The sequence below is a fragment of the Misgurnus anguillicaudatus genome, chromosome 12 (assembly GCF_027580225.2).
Source record: "Misgurnus anguillicaudatus chromosome 12, ASM2758022v2, whole genome shotgun sequence".
NCBI classification, from domain to species: domain Eukaryota; kingdom Metazoa; phylum Chordata; class Actinopteri; order Cypriniformes; family Cobitidae; genus Misgurnus; species Misgurnus anguillicaudatus.
The window spans coordinates 34,750,490-34,768,956 of NC_073348.2; the positions used below are offsets into that span (position 1 = coordinate 34,750,490).

Here is an 18,467-nt window from a genome sequence, read left to right on the forward strand (position 1 = left end):
GCATGATCTCTGAATGCCAATGTTGACATTTGAAATCACCTAAACAAACACGCTCCTACCCCAATAGAATCTGGACCTTCTTTCGATAGACCCACCCCACACATACGCAACACAGGCAACGATGTTGGTTAGTAGACACGCCCCTTACTGCTGATTGGCTACAAGTGTGTTTTGGTACTCGCCCCTTACTGCTGATTGGCCCACCTTTAAGTAAAGATCATGATCCACATAGGAATTTCTTACCATAAATATATCAAAAATATATTTATTATTAGTAATATGTGCTGCTAAAGACTTCATTTGGACAACTTTAAAGGCGATTTTTTCAATATTTTGTTTTTGGCAACTTTAGATTCCAGATATTTTAACCATAATTGAAAGTTTATTTATTCAGTTTTCAGGTGATGTATAAATCTCAATTTTAAAAAAGTGGCCCTTATCACATGTGATAAAAATGTATACCTTGTAATGCACTGCACATTGCTTTGGATAAAAGTATAAATGTAAATATTTTTCATGTAGCTCAAAGCAGATTGATTTTCCAGCTCCAGAAAATGCACATTGCCATTTTTTAAAATATTTTTCCTTGTATTTCATTTGGCAAATGCTTTTATAAAAGTGACTTACATTGCATTCAAGCCATACATTTTATCAGTATGTGTGTGTTCCCTGGAATCAAACCCATAACCTTTGCATTGCTAACGCAGCACTTTTTGAACTCCAGGAACTAACACCATTTCCAAAATTAGGGGTGTCATATTTGTGACATTTTTGTTTTCTACATAAAATCATCCTACATAATGTAAAGAACATTGTGTGTAAATATAACCTTGATATCTTTATCTTTATATTGACTGGTTAAGATTATGTCAAAGATTGAAATCAATGTAAAAATTCAACTTTGATCATTAGATAATAAGACTTTAGCATGGATTTCACAGACAGGGTCACATTTTGCCTTCTATATATTAAAGCATGCCATAAGAACCTGAAAATGTACTGCGTAGTACCCTTTCAAAACATAAAAATCACAAAGTAGTACCAGATTTCCTACGTTCAGGGATGCAATGTAAAACAGTTTTTTCTTTTTGCTGCTGAGCTGAGAATTGCTGGAGTGAATAAGAGATGACATGTAAACGGTCGAGACTCTCAACCTGACACATCCAATCACATCACACGCTGTACCAGAGCTTCCACGTACCCGTCTGGTGGTCGGCTTCACCAATAAATGCCTCTCAGGAAACAAGACACGAGTGTGTGTCTGTGTGTGCCAGAGAGATATTAACCATAACTGCACGAAGCATCAGATTTAATCGTGTTACCGTTGTACAGCTGTAAAATATTTAGCTTGTCTGAATTATTCTGATTTTCGATGCTACATATGAAAGTTAAAAGTCACAAGGGATACGTGTTAAATGTTATCCGCAGTGATTTGCCTCCATGATGCATCTTCCTGTCTCTCGTTCAGTTCCAGCCATGATCACGTCGTATCCCAACAACTCGCTGGCGACGAAAGGAGAGAAGATTGAGATGAGCTGTAAGGCTCACGGTGAGAAGCCCATCATGGTTCGGTGGGAGAAGGAAGTGGAGAAGGAGAAGCAGTCGCACATGATCAACGAAGACATGTGGCGGCACACCATATCGCTCAAGATCGGTGATGAGGTCATCTCCACCCTGCAGGTCCCTCATTTAATTTCGTACATTGTTTTAATGCATGGCATCCGTCTATTCCCTCCAAGCTTGTTTACACACTTTTTTTATTATTATTCAGATCTATCCAACAATGCGAGAAGATTCTGGCTTCTACTCCTGTCATGCTATCAACTCATACGGTGAAGATAGAGGCATCCTTCAGTTAACTGTTCAAGGTGAGCAGGGCCTGGGATTTGTAGGACATTAATGTTGTTTAAATGTCGAGAGGCTTTCACAACGTGAGAATCTGAGAGCTTTGTCTTGAATTCTCAGAGCCGCCAGAGCCTCCAAAAGTAGAGATTCGTGAGGTGAAGGAGAGGACCATCGCCCTTCGCTGGACCATGGGATTTGATGGGAACAGCCCCATTACTGGCTATGATATCGAGTGCAAAAATAAAACAGGTGCGCCGTCTGTGATATCTTGGTTTCAAACATGTGCAGAAAGTATAACGTCTTATGCTGTGTACACACCAAACGCGAAGCATCGCTTAGATAGAGGTATTAAGGTTAAGGTAACAGTGTTTGGACCTGTTACAGTTTGCTTATAAGCCAAAATGGGGTGTTGAGGATGCCAGTTTAACTCTCTTGGATTCTGTGACCTGGACTCTCTGAACTCATTCGTCAGGATTTTAGTTAGAGATTTTACGACTCCTTTTAATACAGATATTTTCAGAGTCTTCGGGTTAATTCAACTCTTGTTCTATGGATCAAGGACTTCCTAAAAGACAGACCACAACATTTTAAAATGGTCTGTCTTTAAAGTCTATCGGGGTGATTCTCACGAAACCATTGAAACCACGGCTTTAAAATGTGTAATATAGTAACATTAAAAAGCATCAGAATTAACACAATACTGTGTTCTACCTTGCACAATGTGTGATTTCAACATAAGAATTTATAATTGGAAATTTTATCTCATTTTCTGCTGAAATTCTCATTACCGCAATGTGTCCGGCTGTGTTTGAACATGCGTTATGTTGTAATTTAATCAAATGAACACAAAAATATTAAGAAAAAAAATAAATGGATGTTTTGCTAGACTACTTTAGGTGACAGAAAAAATATTTACTGAATATTCATGTATAATCATAATGAAGAAAAATTAGGAAAATGATGTGTCCATGCCTGATGTTCTCATCCTCCGCAACACTTTTTGAGAACAGTTTAAGCAGCACACATACAGAACTTTAATAAAGTTTGATTTTGAGTGACCAAGCACATGGACCAGTTACTTCAAGATGGCTACCAGGTAAGATCATTTTTTTACAGTTAATTTGAAATATTGTCTTGTCAGAATGCTTACACGACATTTTGATTATCATTACCACAACAGATGCTTATTAAATGTTAATTTAATTAATAGAAGCATAATACTTTGATTTTAAATGCATGTGCAGAATCTCCAAATTATGTTCTTTCAGGTTTGTCATGTCATTTTGAAAATATGTCAGTGTTGATGTTTTCTGACTGTTGCGGTAATGAGATTTTTTAGGACTAATTTTTTAAATTATGTTACAAAAAGTGTTAAATGATAAGTAAAAGTTTTTAAATTAATGTTCCCATTTACTCCAGACTTTGTTTTTCAATGTCTGGTGGGAAAAAAGTAAATTTAAGCAATTTTTATATTTTCATGCTTGAAGTTTTCGTGAGAATCACCCATCAATACGTTCCACAGGGTTGTGTACTTGGTCCATTTTCTTTCCATATACACAAATGTTGGAGTGTGATGTAAATAGTATGTCACTATTAAAATACACCGATTACATGGCTTTAGTATCATGGCTTTCATCTCTAGCTAGATATAGACAGTATATTGATTGTATGCATTTCTGGTTTCAAGTAAGTTTTTTGAAGTTGAACATAAGTAAAACTAAGGAATCCGACCATTCGGATCACTAGATTACTCATGGGATTTAACTTCTGGTCATGTAAATTTTTTGCTTAAGTTCAATATTTTCAACTTGTGCGAAGATGCATTGAGGCAAATAGCAAATTTTTTGCGGCAATCGCGCCGTCCAATTTGCGTCATTTGCATCGCCCCGCGCGAGTTCGCGTCCATTCGCATCTTTGTATTGACTTTGTGTGTAATCTGTATGTAAAAACCTATGATTTTTTCTGTTTCTCCTGTTTTTATTAATGTGAAGCTGCTTTTAAACAATTAAACAATTGTGAATAGCAGTATATAAATAAAATTGAATTGAATTCATGTACTCCCACAAAATGTTGAATTCACGTTTGGTGTGTATGCCCCATTAGGCCATGTTTACAATAAATCTGATCTGTTTGTCACATGATCTGTGTCACTGCATGTTCATATGTTAATACCGAACAGTATTTATCTTTTAATCCTGCGCATTATCACAAAAAGCAATGGTTTATTGACAGGTAAGTGGCCTATTGGATGTTGTCTAGGACACATCTGAACAGGATTAGCGTTTACCATACAAATGCAAATGTGCATTTCAGGGTACTGTTTATAAAGCTAATGGCCCAGATACAATCTTAAAGATGTCACTATTTCAATTTTTGTAGTTGAATGTAGTTGATGCACTTGATGTTGATACAATTCCTCTATGCTTTTTACACTGCTGTTTATTGTATAATTGCAAATTATTGACGTAACGAAAATTTCCCACATGTAAAATTTCCACACTTATATAATTTATTCTATATATTTAATATATTGGGTTTTTTAAAATTTCAGTTTTCTGTGGTTTGTTTTCTTCATCATTTTGAAAAGCAGTGCAACATTGTAAAGTAAACTTGCCTTGACTGTACATCAAGATGAAATGCATCTCAACCAGTTGCATCTCTCGACCCATGTACAGAAACTTGGGAAAGGGCTCGCAGAACCAGAGATGTTTCCCCCACCCTGAATCAGGCCACCATCATAGAGCTTCACCCCTCATCCACATACAACATTCGTATATTTGCAAAGAATCACATCGGAGACAGCGAACCCAGCAATGAGCTCACCGTAACCACAGATGAAGCAGGTAAGATGCTGATCATAATGCATTTCTTTTATATTTATATTGCTTCCAAAGTGCCTTACTATGCATTTAAGCCATACATATTGTTGCTACATGCATTCCCTGGGAATCAAACCCATGACCTGGGTGTTGCAAGCACTATGCTCTACTACTTGTGGCCTAGTTTTTATTTTTCTGTTATGAGTGTATATGTTTGCTTAGAGAACTAACACATAAGCATAGAAGCAATCCATTTAAAGGTCATATGTGACCCTGGATCACAAAACCATAAGTCATGAGTCGCACGGATATTTTTAATGCAACAGCCAACATGCATTGTATTATTGATTTTTCTTGTATGCCAAAAATCATTAGGATATTAAGTTAAAGGCAGGGTGAATGATTTTGGGCCGGGTCTATCAAAAGAAGGTCCGGGTTCTATTAGGGTAGGGTTTTTTTTTCAACATTGGCTTGCAGAGATCATGCACCCCGCCTTTAAATCAGGTTCCACCGTAAATATATCAAAACTTTTATTTTTGTGAGTTGATGCAGTGCCAAGGACTTTAAAGTCGATTTTCTCAATATTTAGATTTTTTGCACCCTCAGATTTCAGCTACAGTTGTACCTCGGCTAAATAATGTCCTATCCTAACAAATCAAACAAAATAAAAAATTGTCTCTTATGACTGGTTTGTGGTCCAGGGTCACATATAACTTTGTAAATCGTTTACTTACTGTGGAGCTGTTATGTTAGACACAAATGAGGAATTATGTTGCAATACTGCCCACTGGTGGTCAAGATTGACTTTACAGGAGTGTGACAGACATGCTGATAACCACTAATGCCAGTGTTTATAAGAAAAAAGATACTTGATATAAGGCCAGTATATAAACAACGAATGTTTGACCACTGTAGATCCAGAGGGACCGCCTCAAGATGTGACTCTGGAAGCCATAACATCCCAAAGCATCAAAGTTACATGGAAGGTATGTAGAAGGCTATTTTAATATATTATTTGCTGTATTGTATATTGGGCTGTTTTCATTTCTGAGCTTTCACGATGTTATGAATTATGAATTATGAAAGTATTTAAGAGTTATGAGTTTTTATACCCAAATTTGAAATTATTCCATTTTCTTAAAAGAAAAATCCAGATAATTTACTCACCACCATGTCATCCAAAATGTTGATGTCGTTCAGTCAAGAAGAAATTATGTTTTTTTAGGAAAACATTGCAGGATTTTTCTAATTTTAATGGACTTTAATAGAGCCCAACATTTAATACTTAACTCAACACTTAACAGTTTTTTTTTAACGGAGTTTCAAAGGACTATAAACGATCCCAAACGAGGCATAAGGGTCTTATCTAGCAAAACGATTGTCATTTTTGACAAGAAAAATAGAAAATATCCACTTTTAAAGCACAACTTCTCGTCTAGATCCGGTCGTGATGTGGCAGCGTGACCCCACGCAATACGTCATGACGTCACAGAGGACGAACGCAAAACTCCGCCCCAGTGTTTACAAGTGTGTTGAAAGAGGACCGTTCCTACCTTGTTGTGTGTCAACTGATACTAATTCATGTCTGTGTGTCAGTTTATTGTTTACAATGGTCCGCAAATGTGCGTTTTATATATGTAACACGTGACCTCCCTACGTCACTACGCATTTACGTTAGGTCGCGCTGGACCGGACGTAGACGAAAAGTTGTGGTTTAAAAGAGCATATTTATTATTTTTCTTGTCAAAAATGACAATCGTTTCGCTAGATAAGACCCTTATGCCTCATTTGGGATCGTTTATAGTCCTTTGAAACTCCGTTGAAAAAACTGTTAACTGTTGAGCCAAGCATTAAATGCTGGGCTCTACCAAAGTCCACCAAAATTAGAAAAATTCTGCAATGTTTTCCACAAAAAACATAATTTCTTCTCGACTGAACAAAGAAAGACATCAACATTTTGGAGGACATGGTGGTGAGTGGATTATCTGGATTGTTCTTTTAAGAAAATGGAATATTCCTTTAAGCGTAACATTGAACCATTAAAAGTTATTTTTTACATTAAAGGGATATTTCACCCCAAAATTAAAATTCTTTCATTATTTACTCACCCTTATGTTGTTACAAATCTGTATAAATGTATTTTTTCTGCTGAACACAAATAAGAATATAAATTAAACAGGAAGGAGAAGCACCATTGACGTCCATATAAGGAAAAAACTACTATGGAAGTCAGTGGTGCTCAAAAACAGTTTGGTTACCAACATTGTTCAAAATATCTTCATTTTTGTTCAGCAGAACAAAGAAATTGATTCACACCTAATTATACCTAAAATTTGTGTTTTTCCAAGTGGACATACTGTTATTTTTTTTAGCGCTGGTGCTATTGTATAAATGGGTGATAATGGATCACTCCTGATATAAAAAGGGCCCAGATTTTATTTTGTAGGCGAGGATGTAATGTGTTTTGACCCAAATATAATTTTCTTGATCTACAGCCTCCATTGAAACATCTGCAGAATGGAGTGATCCGAGGTTATCAGGTGTGTCACCGAGAGCACTCTCTGAACGGCAGTCATCAGTTCATCTGTATCAGTATCGAGGCCACAGGAGAGACCGAGTCTTTGAGCCTTAATAACCTAAAAAAGTTCACAGAGTATGAGGTGGTGGTCCAAGCCAGTAACAGCGCCGGTCCAGGACCTGCTTCCAGTGAGGTCCGAGCCACAACCATGGAGGACGGTAAGCCACGCTGATCTCCTCATGATGATTAAACCAAAGTATTAGATGATCTCTGTACTATGAGGATGTTTTAATGCCTGAGGTGTTTCACCTCCAGTTAGTTTGTAAAATAGAAAATCTGAAGTAGGGGTAAGCGGGGCACAGACTGTAACACGGCTACTTTACATATTTATATAAGGCCAAGCAATCTGTGCTTTTGGTCTTTTTCTCTTACTGTCAGAAGATGATCTCCTGTGAATTTCTGAAAAGTTTTGAAGTGTTTTCGTTAAAGGATTAGTCCATTTTCTTAAAAGAAAAATCCAGATAATTTACTCACCACCATGTCATCCAAAATTTTGATGTCTTTCTTTGTTCAGTCGAGAAGAAATTATGTTTTTTGAGGAAAACATTGCAGGATTTTTCTCATTTTGATGGACTTTAATAGAGCCCAACATTTGATACTTGGCTCAACACTTGACAGTTTTTTTCAACGGAGTTTCAGGGGACTGTGAACGGTCCCAGGCGAGGCATAAGGGTCTTATCTAGCAATAAGAAAAATAAAAAAGATGTACTCTTAAACCACAACTTTTCGTCTAGGTCCGGTCCAGCGCGACCTAACGTAAATGCGTAGTGACGTAGGGAGGTCACGTGTTACATATATAAAACGCACATTTGCGGACCATTGTAAACAATAAACTTCCACAAAGACATTAATTAGTATCAGTTGACATACAACAACGTAGGAACGGTCCTCTTTCTCAACACATGTAAACACTGGGGCGGAGTTTCGCGTTCGTCCTCTGTGACCTCTTGACGTGATGTTGTATTGCGTCGGGTCGCGCTAGCGCATCACGACCGGATCTAGACGAGATGTTGTGCTTTGAAAGTGTATATTTGTCGTTTTTGTTGTCAAGGGTGACGGTCGTTTCGCTGGATGGGACCCGTGTGCCTGGTTTGGGATTGTTTGTGGTCCTTTGAAACTCCGTTGGGGGAGACTGTTGAGTGTTGAGTTGGGTATTGGATGTTGGGCTCTATTAAAGTCCATTAAAATTAGAAAAATCCTGCAATGTTTTCCTCAAAAAACATAATTTCTTCTCGACTGAACAAAGAAAGACATCAACATTTTGGATGACATGGTGGTGAGTAAATTATCTGGATTTTTCTTTAAAGAAAATGGACTAATCCTTTAACATATTATACCAAGAGTGTTTTGAAGGCATGCAATTAAATTTCTTCATCTTTTGTTTTTTTTTTATTTCTGAGTTGGATGTGTAAGTCACCAAATCCAACCTTATATTATTTTAATAATTGCCGTGTTACCGAAAACAAAACAGTATTTTGAAACATGTCAGCAACTCCTTGTAACACAGCAGGCTTAGTTGTCACACAGTGTTACAATCAAGCCTCAGGTATACAATGATAATGAATTGAAAACAATGTAAATACTGTTAATGATTAAAAAAATTATATGCATTGATGCATAATACAAGGATGGTTAGATATAGGATCATGTATGGATGAATGTGTAAATATTCATCTATTATAGGCAGATATATAAACAATATCCACCTATAGACAATTATTTGTGTTTAAACAAAATTTGTGTTACAACAAACCCTCTGTTTGTTACAATTAACCCCACCTATGGAGTAAGTTGTAACGTTTGCACTCCTGTCACTTTCGTTGTAACTGTACAATAACGCTAGATCCCACAAAAAAACTTTAAGTGTTCATTTGTAGCAGAGATGTGCGTGTTGATTGTGTAAAAAAAGATTAATCTAATTAAATGTTTTTTTAATGATAGAGTCAAAGCCAAAAAGCGTTAGGTTGTGCCCCGCTCTCCCCTAAAGGTTTTTACTTTCTTAATAAAACACTTGCTTTATTAGCTGTATTAATGCTTAAGTCTATTACTATTTATGTGACCCTGCAAAGGGAAAACCTGGCAAAACAAAATTTTCTCTGTGATTTACTGTTTTCTACGTAAAATAATTCAACACAATGTTAAGATTAATCTGTGAAAAATAACCTTGATATCTTTAATTTTGATTAAGTAAGGTCATGTCAAAGATTGAAATCAAACTTTAATGCTCCAAATCTCACAATTAGATTAGCTTGGATTAATATAGACTTTAGCCTGTATTTCACATAAGGGTTACGTATTTGCTTACTATGGCGCCATCTAGTGGTTACTTGATGTGTTTACAGTGCTTAATATAATTTACTTGGTCAATTCCGATGTGAATCCAATTTAACTCAATTTCAATTGTGCTGTTTTTGAGATGCGATTTTGACTGATTTGATTTTTTCTTTTGCACAAATGTGTACAGTACCCAGCAGAGCCCCTGAGAAAGTTGTGGCTACTGCGTCTTCACCCGAGAGCATCTCTCTGTCCTGGCAGACTCCAGCCAGAGAAGCTCTCAATGGCGTACTTCAGGGTTTTCGTATCATCTACTGGGCCAATCTACCAGATGGAGGTACAGCATAACATGCCTATATTAGTACTACTATTTACTAAAGCAGTCATTACAACTATGATCTTAAAGGTACTATAGTTCATCCAAAACAAATATTATGGAAGTATTGTGATAAATGATAAAGAAGATATTTTGATAAGCACACAGTTGACTGTATCCATTGAATATCATCGTACTTCTCTTTCTACTATGGTAGTCAATGGTTACAATTAGCCGTCTGCCGTGTTCATCAGAAAAAATAAATTCATACCGGTTTAGAACAACATGAGGATGAGAAACTGTAAAATATCCCTTTAATCTTGTTCAAAAAGTAATTTATTTCAAGTGCCCAAATTCGAACCAATAGATTTTACGTCAACACCTCAGACCACTAAGCTTTTCTTGTGTCTTGGAATAACATTTTATATGTGCCTTCAATGGGAATCAAACCCATGATATTTACACTTTAAAGGAGCATTTCACCCGTAGAAACATTCATCTTTATTGAAAGTGCGTCATATTTGTAGTCGAAATGTAACATACATTTCAAATTTGGTGCCTGTTTGACCGAGAAAAGGGGTGTTTGTAGTCTCACCCCCTCAACAAAGATATTGAACTTCCTGCTTTCAATGATGCAAAATTATGATTTTTACATCATTGAAAGAAGGAAATGTGACACTGAAATGTCTCAGCGGCATCGAGGAAATGATGCACGACCATTCAAAAACATGACTGGGGTTCTAACTATATTAAAGTGTCCCTTTAATACAGCTCTCTATCATATAAGCTATAGAGACAGAGCGCAGCGCGTCACAACCTGAAAACCACGCCCACCGGGGGGGGAAGCAATCCAACAGTCTCCATTGACTTTGTATTGCAAAAGGCCGCCTCCTTGTCATTTCTGGCTTATAACAAAAAACTGAATAATGCCTAAAAGCTGCTTTGGGACAATATGTACAGCTAACAAGCCAAAGAACACAGAAATAAGTTTTTATAAGCTGTCGAGCCGTAAAACCCAGTCTTTAAGGAGAATAAAGTGGATCGCCGATTACGTTTCCCCCTATTGGACGCAGTTTTACTAATAGGAGTACTATGAAAAGTTGCCTGTTTCCATTTCTGTGTCTAAACGCTCGTTTTTTGAAGTCGACAGCCCACAAAAAATTATTTATTTATTTTTTTGGCGTGTTAGATGTACACCTTGTCACACAGCAGCTCCTAGGTATTACTCTGTTTTTAAGTTGAATCTGTAAATAAGTTTTCATAAGCTGTCGACCCCAAAAAAACGAGCGTTTAAAGACACAAAAATGGATACAGGCAACTTTTCATAGTACTTCTATTAGTAGAACTGCGTCCACCAGGGGGAAACGCAGTCGGCGATCCACTTTATTCTCCTTAAAGGCTGGGTTTTACGGCTCGACAGCTTATAAAAACTTATTTCTGGGTTCAATGGAGACGATTGGATTGATTTCCCCCCCGGTGGGCGTGGTTTTCAAATTTGCATAACGGCGCTCTGTCTCTATAGCTTAGAAGTTAAAGGGATAGTTCACCCAAACATGAAAATAATGTCATTAATGACCCTCATGTCGTTCCAAACTCGTAAGACCTCCTTTCATCTTCGGAACACAGTTTAAGATGTTTTATATTTAGTCCGAGAGCTTGTTGACCCTTCATTGAAAATCTATGTACGATATACTGTCCATGTGCAGAAAGGTAATAAAAACATCATCAAAGTAGTCCATGTGACATCAGTGGGTCAGTTAGAATGTGTTGAAGCATCGAAAATACATTTTGGTCCAAAAATGACGACTTTATTCAGCATTGTCTTATCTTTCTCGTCTGTTGTGAAGTGCATGCGCGAGACTAAAGTCACGTGACTGCAGTGATGCGAATGACAAACGACGCGGCTGACGTGTTATCTGGTGCGCCCCAGCTGTTTTTTTTGTGGGTTTTTTGTGTTCGCCCGGGCTTTGTTTACAGCCTGAGGGAGAAGCACGCTGTAAGTTTGAAAAAAAAAACTTTGCGAACATGTCTGAGGATAACACGTCAGCTGCGTCACTGCAGTCATGTAGGGCCCTATAAAATCCGTTTTATTTTTTCCCAAATTCCGTTTTATTTTTTCCCAAATTCCGTTTTCTCCGTTTTAATTTTTGCAAATTCCGTTTTATCCGTTTTAATTTTTGGCAATTATATTTTTTACCCTTTACTTTTATTTTAGTCATAAAAAGAGTATGCCTTTAATGTTAATGATTAAAATGTAATCTGTCGCCCAGATTTACTTCCCCCGGTCTGCATTTCCCCCAGACATACGTTCGTCTCCAACACAAAAACATAATTTTATTCAAAATATGTAAAATTCCGCGTTAATACTAGATTCCGTGTTAATTAGCCAATTCCGCGATTCCGTCCGCGATTCCGTGATCGCGGAAATTATAGGGCCCTAGTCATGGGCTTCACAACAGACGCGGAAGAGAAGACAATGCTGAATAAAGTCGTAATTTATGTTATTTTTGGACCAAAATGTATTTTCGATGCTTCGGCACATTCTGGCTGGCCCACTGGTGTCACATGGACTACTTTGATGATGTTTTATTACCTATTTGGACATGGACAGTATACCGTACGTAGATTTTCAATGAAGGGTCAACAAGCTCTCGGACTTAATATAAAACATCTTAAACTGTGTTCTGAAGATGAACGGAGGTCTTACGAGTTTGGAACGACATGAGGGTGAGTTATTAATGACATTATTTTTATTTTTGGGTGAACTATCCCTTTAATCTTCAAGTTATAAAGTTTCTTACCGTATATCTTCAAAATAGTCCCTGTGGCTAAAGCATTGTATTAGCAGCACAAAAGGTCATGGGTCACCTTGTAATTTTCGATAAGAGCGTCTGCCAAATGCGTTAAAAGGGACATCATGAAAATCTGACTTGTTTAAGTGCTATAATTGGGTCCCCAGTGCTTCTATCAGCCTAGAAAATGTGAAAAGATCAACTTAGTTTTGGTAAATCATTCTCTGCAAGCATGTGAAAGAATAGGTCATTGAAATTTGGCTCCCCTTGTGATGTCAGAAGGGGATAATATCGCCCCCTTAATCTGCACTATCCAACCACGGCACTGCCATTTAGTGCAGAGATCAGCTCATTTGCATTTTAAAGGACACACCCAAAACGGCACATCTTTGCTCACACCTACAAAGTGTCAATTTTAATAAATTATCTATGTAGTATTTTGAGCTACAACTTCACATACGCACTCTGGAGACACCAAAGATTTATTTTAAATCTTAAAAATGTCTTGTGAAATGTCCCCTTTAAAATAACTAAATAATATTTGTGTGATGCTTGTTGACCACTAGAGGTCAGAATTCATCTTTTCAAATTATTTTTTCTTATGGAGCCAGAAACAGACTTGTTTCCATTATGTATATCATATATCATCTATACTAGTAAGACAAATTACAAATATTACAACCCAAACAAAGTTCATATGCACAAGCATGCATCCATTGCATTTTTTCCTCTAATTTTGCCGCATTCCAGCACTGTACAGCATGTGCATTTATTACAAATATGCAATTTAGGATTCAGCAATAATTTGTTTCAGCACACAGATGTAAGCGTGTGAGAACGGCCTCTGGTGAGCGATGTAAAGCGTGAGGTTACCTAATCCATCATTCAGAGACGCAGCGCTCGAGCCTCAAAGCAACATACCTGTTTAATTGGCTGCCTTTATGGCTCTGAATCATTGTGTGCTCGGTAAAACAAACTCACAGCGCACATTATGTCGATTCGGCTCTTTCCAGGAGCTATTTGCTTTTAAATTGCCTTATTATGAAGCAGCAGATTTCAGCCCGTGCAACACGATCCAGCGCCGAGCAGCAGTGACAGTGGCTGCCTTCCAAGTTACAGCAGCGCAGGGAGTGCTTAAAGAATGAAATATGTCAGATGAAAGAATAGAGAGAGAAAAGAAGAAGAAAAAGTGTAGACATCAATTATTTAAAATCTGCAAGTTTGCTGGAACGCAGCAGAGAATCGAGGACCATCTGACTTCAGTCGCAATGTCTGGCCAGTGCGCATCTCAGATCTCAGTGTTCACAGATTATTTTGTGCACTTTTGTTCAGTTATATGGGGTGATGAAGTTGTATAGCAAGGTAGCTGTAACTACCAAATTTACTTGCTAGGAGGGATCAATCCCTGATGTTAAATGATTTTTTAGGTGCACTTGTGCACATTTTAGCAGCGTCTACTCTGGTGTCTTTTAAATTGATAAGTAGCACTTTATTATGGGGACCAATTCTCACCATAGCTGTCACTGACAAATTCTGGTTGTATTCGGGTCCAGGTACTCGCAAGTGACCCAAGTTTGAATGTGATCCACGTCGTGTCACATTCGTCTTACGTACCCTTTTTTTAAACAAAACTGTATTTCTGAATGGCCAGAGACTGGGATTAAAGGGATAGTTCACCCAAAAATGAAAATTCATCATTTACTCTGATGTTGTTACACCTTGTATACATTTTTTAAGATATTTTGAGAAATATTTGTAACCAAACTGATCAGAGGTCCCATTGACTTCCATAGTATTCTTTTTCCTACTATGGAAGTAAATGGGGCACAAACATTTGAAAGTTACAAACAAGCAGATTTAAAACTATTTTTTGAACGTATAACATGTGCAGAGAGCATTCAGGCAATATCATCATTTTAATTTTTGAGGTTTGGTAGCATTCAGCGGGTATTGCATCTGAGCTCTTCGTTTTAAAGGAAAACACCATCGTTTTTTTTATATTTTACTATGTTCTTACATCAACTTAGACGAATTAATACATACCTATCTTTTTTCAATGCATGCACTTAATCTTTGTATGGCGCATCGTGAATGGGTTAGCATTTAGCCTAGCCACATTCATTCCTTAGGATCCAAACAGGGATGAATTTAGAAGCCACTAAACACTTCCATGTTTTCCGCATTTAAAGACGTTACACGAGTAAGTATGGTGGCAGAAAATAAAACGTGGCGATTTTTAAGCAGATAAAAATGAGAACTTTATTCTATAGTTCTCACATTGTATAGCACCGAGGTCGAAGTGCTGCTAACTAACTGCTATTTCGCCATACAATATAGTTCTCATTTTTTATCCTCTTTAAAAAACACCATGTTTTATTTTGTGCCACCATACTTACTCGTGTAACGTCTTTAAATGCGGAAAACATGGAAGTGTTTAGTGGCTTCTAAATTCATCCCTGTTTGGATCCTAAGGAATGAATGTGGCTAGGCTAAATGCTAACACATTCACGACGCGATGTACAATGATTAAGTGCACGCATTGAAAAAATTAATTTAGTATTATTTTGTCTAAGTTGAGGTAAGAACATAGTAAAATATAAAAAAAATTGTGGTGTTTTCCTTATCTAGTTCTGTACATACAGTATATAGAGAAATCCCTTATACTGTGAAATTGCTAAGTAGAGTTTTGCTTATACATAGTTTTGTCGAAGACGTTTTCAAATTGTCTTGATCTTTTGTGGCACCACAGAACTTGGGGAAATTAAAAATGTCACCACCCAGAAGACCCCACTTGAGCTTGAAGGGTTGGAGAAATATACCAACTACAGTATCCAGGTGTTAGCCTTCACCAGAGCCGGAGACGGAGTACGCAGCGACCAGATCTACATCCGCACCAAAGAAGATGGTACGACTATATTACAGATTTCTGTCAAAATTACTCCCTGATTAGAGTATAAAGGAGTGGTTTGCCCAAAATTTGTTGTAACATTTTTGACAAGTAACCATCCTGACTTTGTTTTTGGCAGTACCCGGTCCTCCTGGCGGAGTGAAGGCAGCGGCAGCTTCCAGCTCTGTGGTGTATGTTTCCTGGCTTCCTCCGCTGAAGCTCAATGGTGTCATTAGGAAATACAAAGTCTTCTGTTCCAGCTCACATCCCACGGTAACATTCAGCCAACTTTGGTCTCACACTAACAGGAGAGAAGTGTATCGGCTGGCTATTAGGACGGTGTCAAAGTTAAACAGGCTGTGTAAAGCATTTATCCGCATTACACTCCTGACACATACTGTATAAAGTATACACAGCTATAGAATAAATCAATTGAAATTTTGAATTTATGGTTAATATTTTCTTTACTCCCATTTACATTTATTCATTTACACACACGTTGATCCAAAGCGAATGAGAGACCATTTAACATTTTCTCCAAGGAGCCAACAATGTAGTATAGTAAACAAAACTATGTTTACATGATAGTAATAGATTCGTAGCTTATGCAGTATACAACAATAAATAAGCCATTTGTAGGTTGCAAACTCTGGGACACTATTTAAAGGGGACGTTTCACAAGACTTTTGTAAGATGTAAAATAAATCTTTGGTGTCCCCAGAATACATATGTGAAGTTCTAGCTCAAAATATCATATAGATCATTTATTATAACATTTATAAATTGACACTTTGTAGGTGTGAGCAAAAATGTGCCGTTTTTGAATGTGTCCTTTTAAATGCAAATGAGCTGATCTCTGCACTAAATGACAGTGCCGTGGTTGGAGAGTGCAGATTAAGGGGTGGTATTATCCCCTTCTGACATCACAAGGGGAGCCAAACTTCAATGACCTGTTTTATTCACATGCTTGCAGAGAATGGTTTACTAAAACTAAGTTACTAGGTTGATCTTTTTTACATTTTTAACTTTTAACTGGACAAATTGTACTGTTGCTGCAACCTGAGCAGCCTCCTAGCTGCTACAAGCACACTCTGAAAGTGGCAGTGGAGGGTAGGAAATACAGCCCCCCCCCTCCCCCTGCCTGCAGAAGAGTGTCTGATACCAGGCACTGTTGCGCTTTTCAACCACATGGGGGAGCTGTAAGTCATTTTTACATGGAAACTACATAGTGTTGCTTTAAAAATGGAAAAAGTCAGATTTGCATTATATGTCCCCTTTAAATATAAAAATATTTTGGGGGGGATTGGGTGTGACTATTTGCTTCTACAACCAATTGCAGAAAGGGTGATGTTCAGAAAGCAGCCATTAATAGAAATGTGACCCATTATGTGAAAACCCATCTAAAGTCATTTTTTGTGATTTACTTTTTCTACATAAAATCATCATACATAATGAAAGAATATTTAGAGAAAATATAACTTTAATATTTATGAGTAAGATCATGTGAAAGATTGAAATCAATGTGAAATCTGTGATTGAAATCAAACTTTTAAACTTCTTTGGTTTTATTCAGGTGGTCAGTGAGTTTGAGGTGGCACCAGATGAATTCCTACACAGGGTACACAATCTTAGCCGAAACAGGAAGTACAGCATCCGGGTGATGGCAGTCACTGCAGCCGGGCTGGGCAACAGCAGTGACATCATCACAGTAGAACCTCTGGCCAAAGGTGAGTCGATATTTACTTCATTCTTTAGTTTTATGTTGGTAAAGCAGTTTATGCGAGTTATTTGTGCTGTCTTACGGTCCTTCACATATGAAAACAAGCAAACTCTTTAAAATACAAATATACCACACTATTCTGAAACCAATACAGTGCATAATGGAAACTCAAGAGTGCTCTTGAACGGTAATGTTTGGATTCAGACATCCAATTGCAGAAATGCTTGCATGAACACATAAAAGCCACAATGGAAAACATTCAAAGGTCAAGTGAATAACAATGGTAGATTTAAACCGAAATGTTAATCCATGCTGTGTAAACAAAGTTTTTTTCTTAAATGTCATTTGTGGACCTTGAAGTTGTTTATTTTGTAATTTTATAAATCGTTGGGGTTTGATATTTTCACGTTAACTTTTACATTCTTTGTGTTTATGAATTTTGTGTTTTATAATTGTCAACCATTTAAATGTCATAAAATGACTATTTAATAGCAGGTTCGCTCACCCTATACCAGCGGTTCCCAAACTTTTTTTCCTGCGCACCCCCTTCTATGTCCCAACCAGGTTGGCGCACCCCCAATCCCCACTTCAAAAAAAAAGCTTTGTTTTCTCACTATAAAGACTCATGTTTAATCATGCGCAAATAACCATATATATATATATATATATATATATATATATATATATATATATATATATATATATATATATATATATATATATATATGGAATGAATAAAACTAGTTGGCACGCATATAGCGGCTGCAGTGCATAACAGAAGAGAAGTGCGTAAAAAAAGACAGCAGCTGTCTTCTACGTTTCTATCAAAAACGAATAAATTTTTATTTTTTAATTTAAAATAAGAGTGATTACAAAGGAAATCTTTACTGTTCATGTTTTTTATTTATTTATTGTATGGTAAAATCCCACTTAAAGAAACAGACCACCATTACATTTTTCCTCTCGCGCACCCCCTGGTGACAGCTCGCGTACCCCTGGGGTGCGCGTACCACACTTTGGGAATCCCTGCCCTATACAATGTGACAGTGTGACTTGCTACGGGGGCATGCTGTCACAAATGGTCTTTGAGTGTTCAGTGATGGTTTTTTAAATGCATTAAAATACTAAATTGCAATTTCCAAATGACCATTAATAAATGTAGAAATAAATATATGCGTAAATAAATAAAAGTAGAAATAAATAAATAAATGTAGAAATAAATAAATGTCAAAAATA

The 18,467-nt window shown here is 37.0% G+C and overlaps 1 protein-coding gene across 2 annotated transcripts in view; it reads left to right on the top strand.

Annotated features, from left to right (window-relative positions):
• Positions 1 to 18,467, top strand: part of dscama (Down syndrome cell adhesion molecule a) — a 102,710-nt gene that overhangs the window by 71,031 nt on the left and 13,212 nt on the right. For both annotated transcript variants that reach the window (XM_055207865.2, XM_055207866.2), the window contains exons 12-21: positions 1,469 to 1,680; positions 1,772 to 1,868; positions 1,966 to 2,094; positions 4,521 to 4,688; positions 5,580 to 5,650; positions 7,160 to 7,400; positions 9,707 to 9,853; positions 15,374 to 15,529; positions 15,651 to 15,784; positions 17,085 to 17,238. In XM_055207865.2, the coding sequence (XP_055063840.1) occupies positions 1,469 to 1,680; positions 1,772 to 1,868; positions 1,966 to 2,094; positions 4,521 to 4,688; positions 5,580 to 5,650; positions 7,160 to 7,400; positions 9,707 to 9,853; positions 15,374 to 15,529; positions 15,651 to 15,784; positions 17,085 to 17,238 (1,509 nt within the window). The remainder of the gene's footprint in view (positions 1 to 1,468; positions 1,681 to 1,771; positions 1,869 to 1,965; positions 2,095 to 4,520; positions 4,689 to 5,579; positions 5,651 to 7,159; positions 7,401 to 9,706; positions 9,854 to 15,373; positions 15,530 to 15,650; positions 15,785 to 17,084; positions 17,239 to 18,467) is intronic.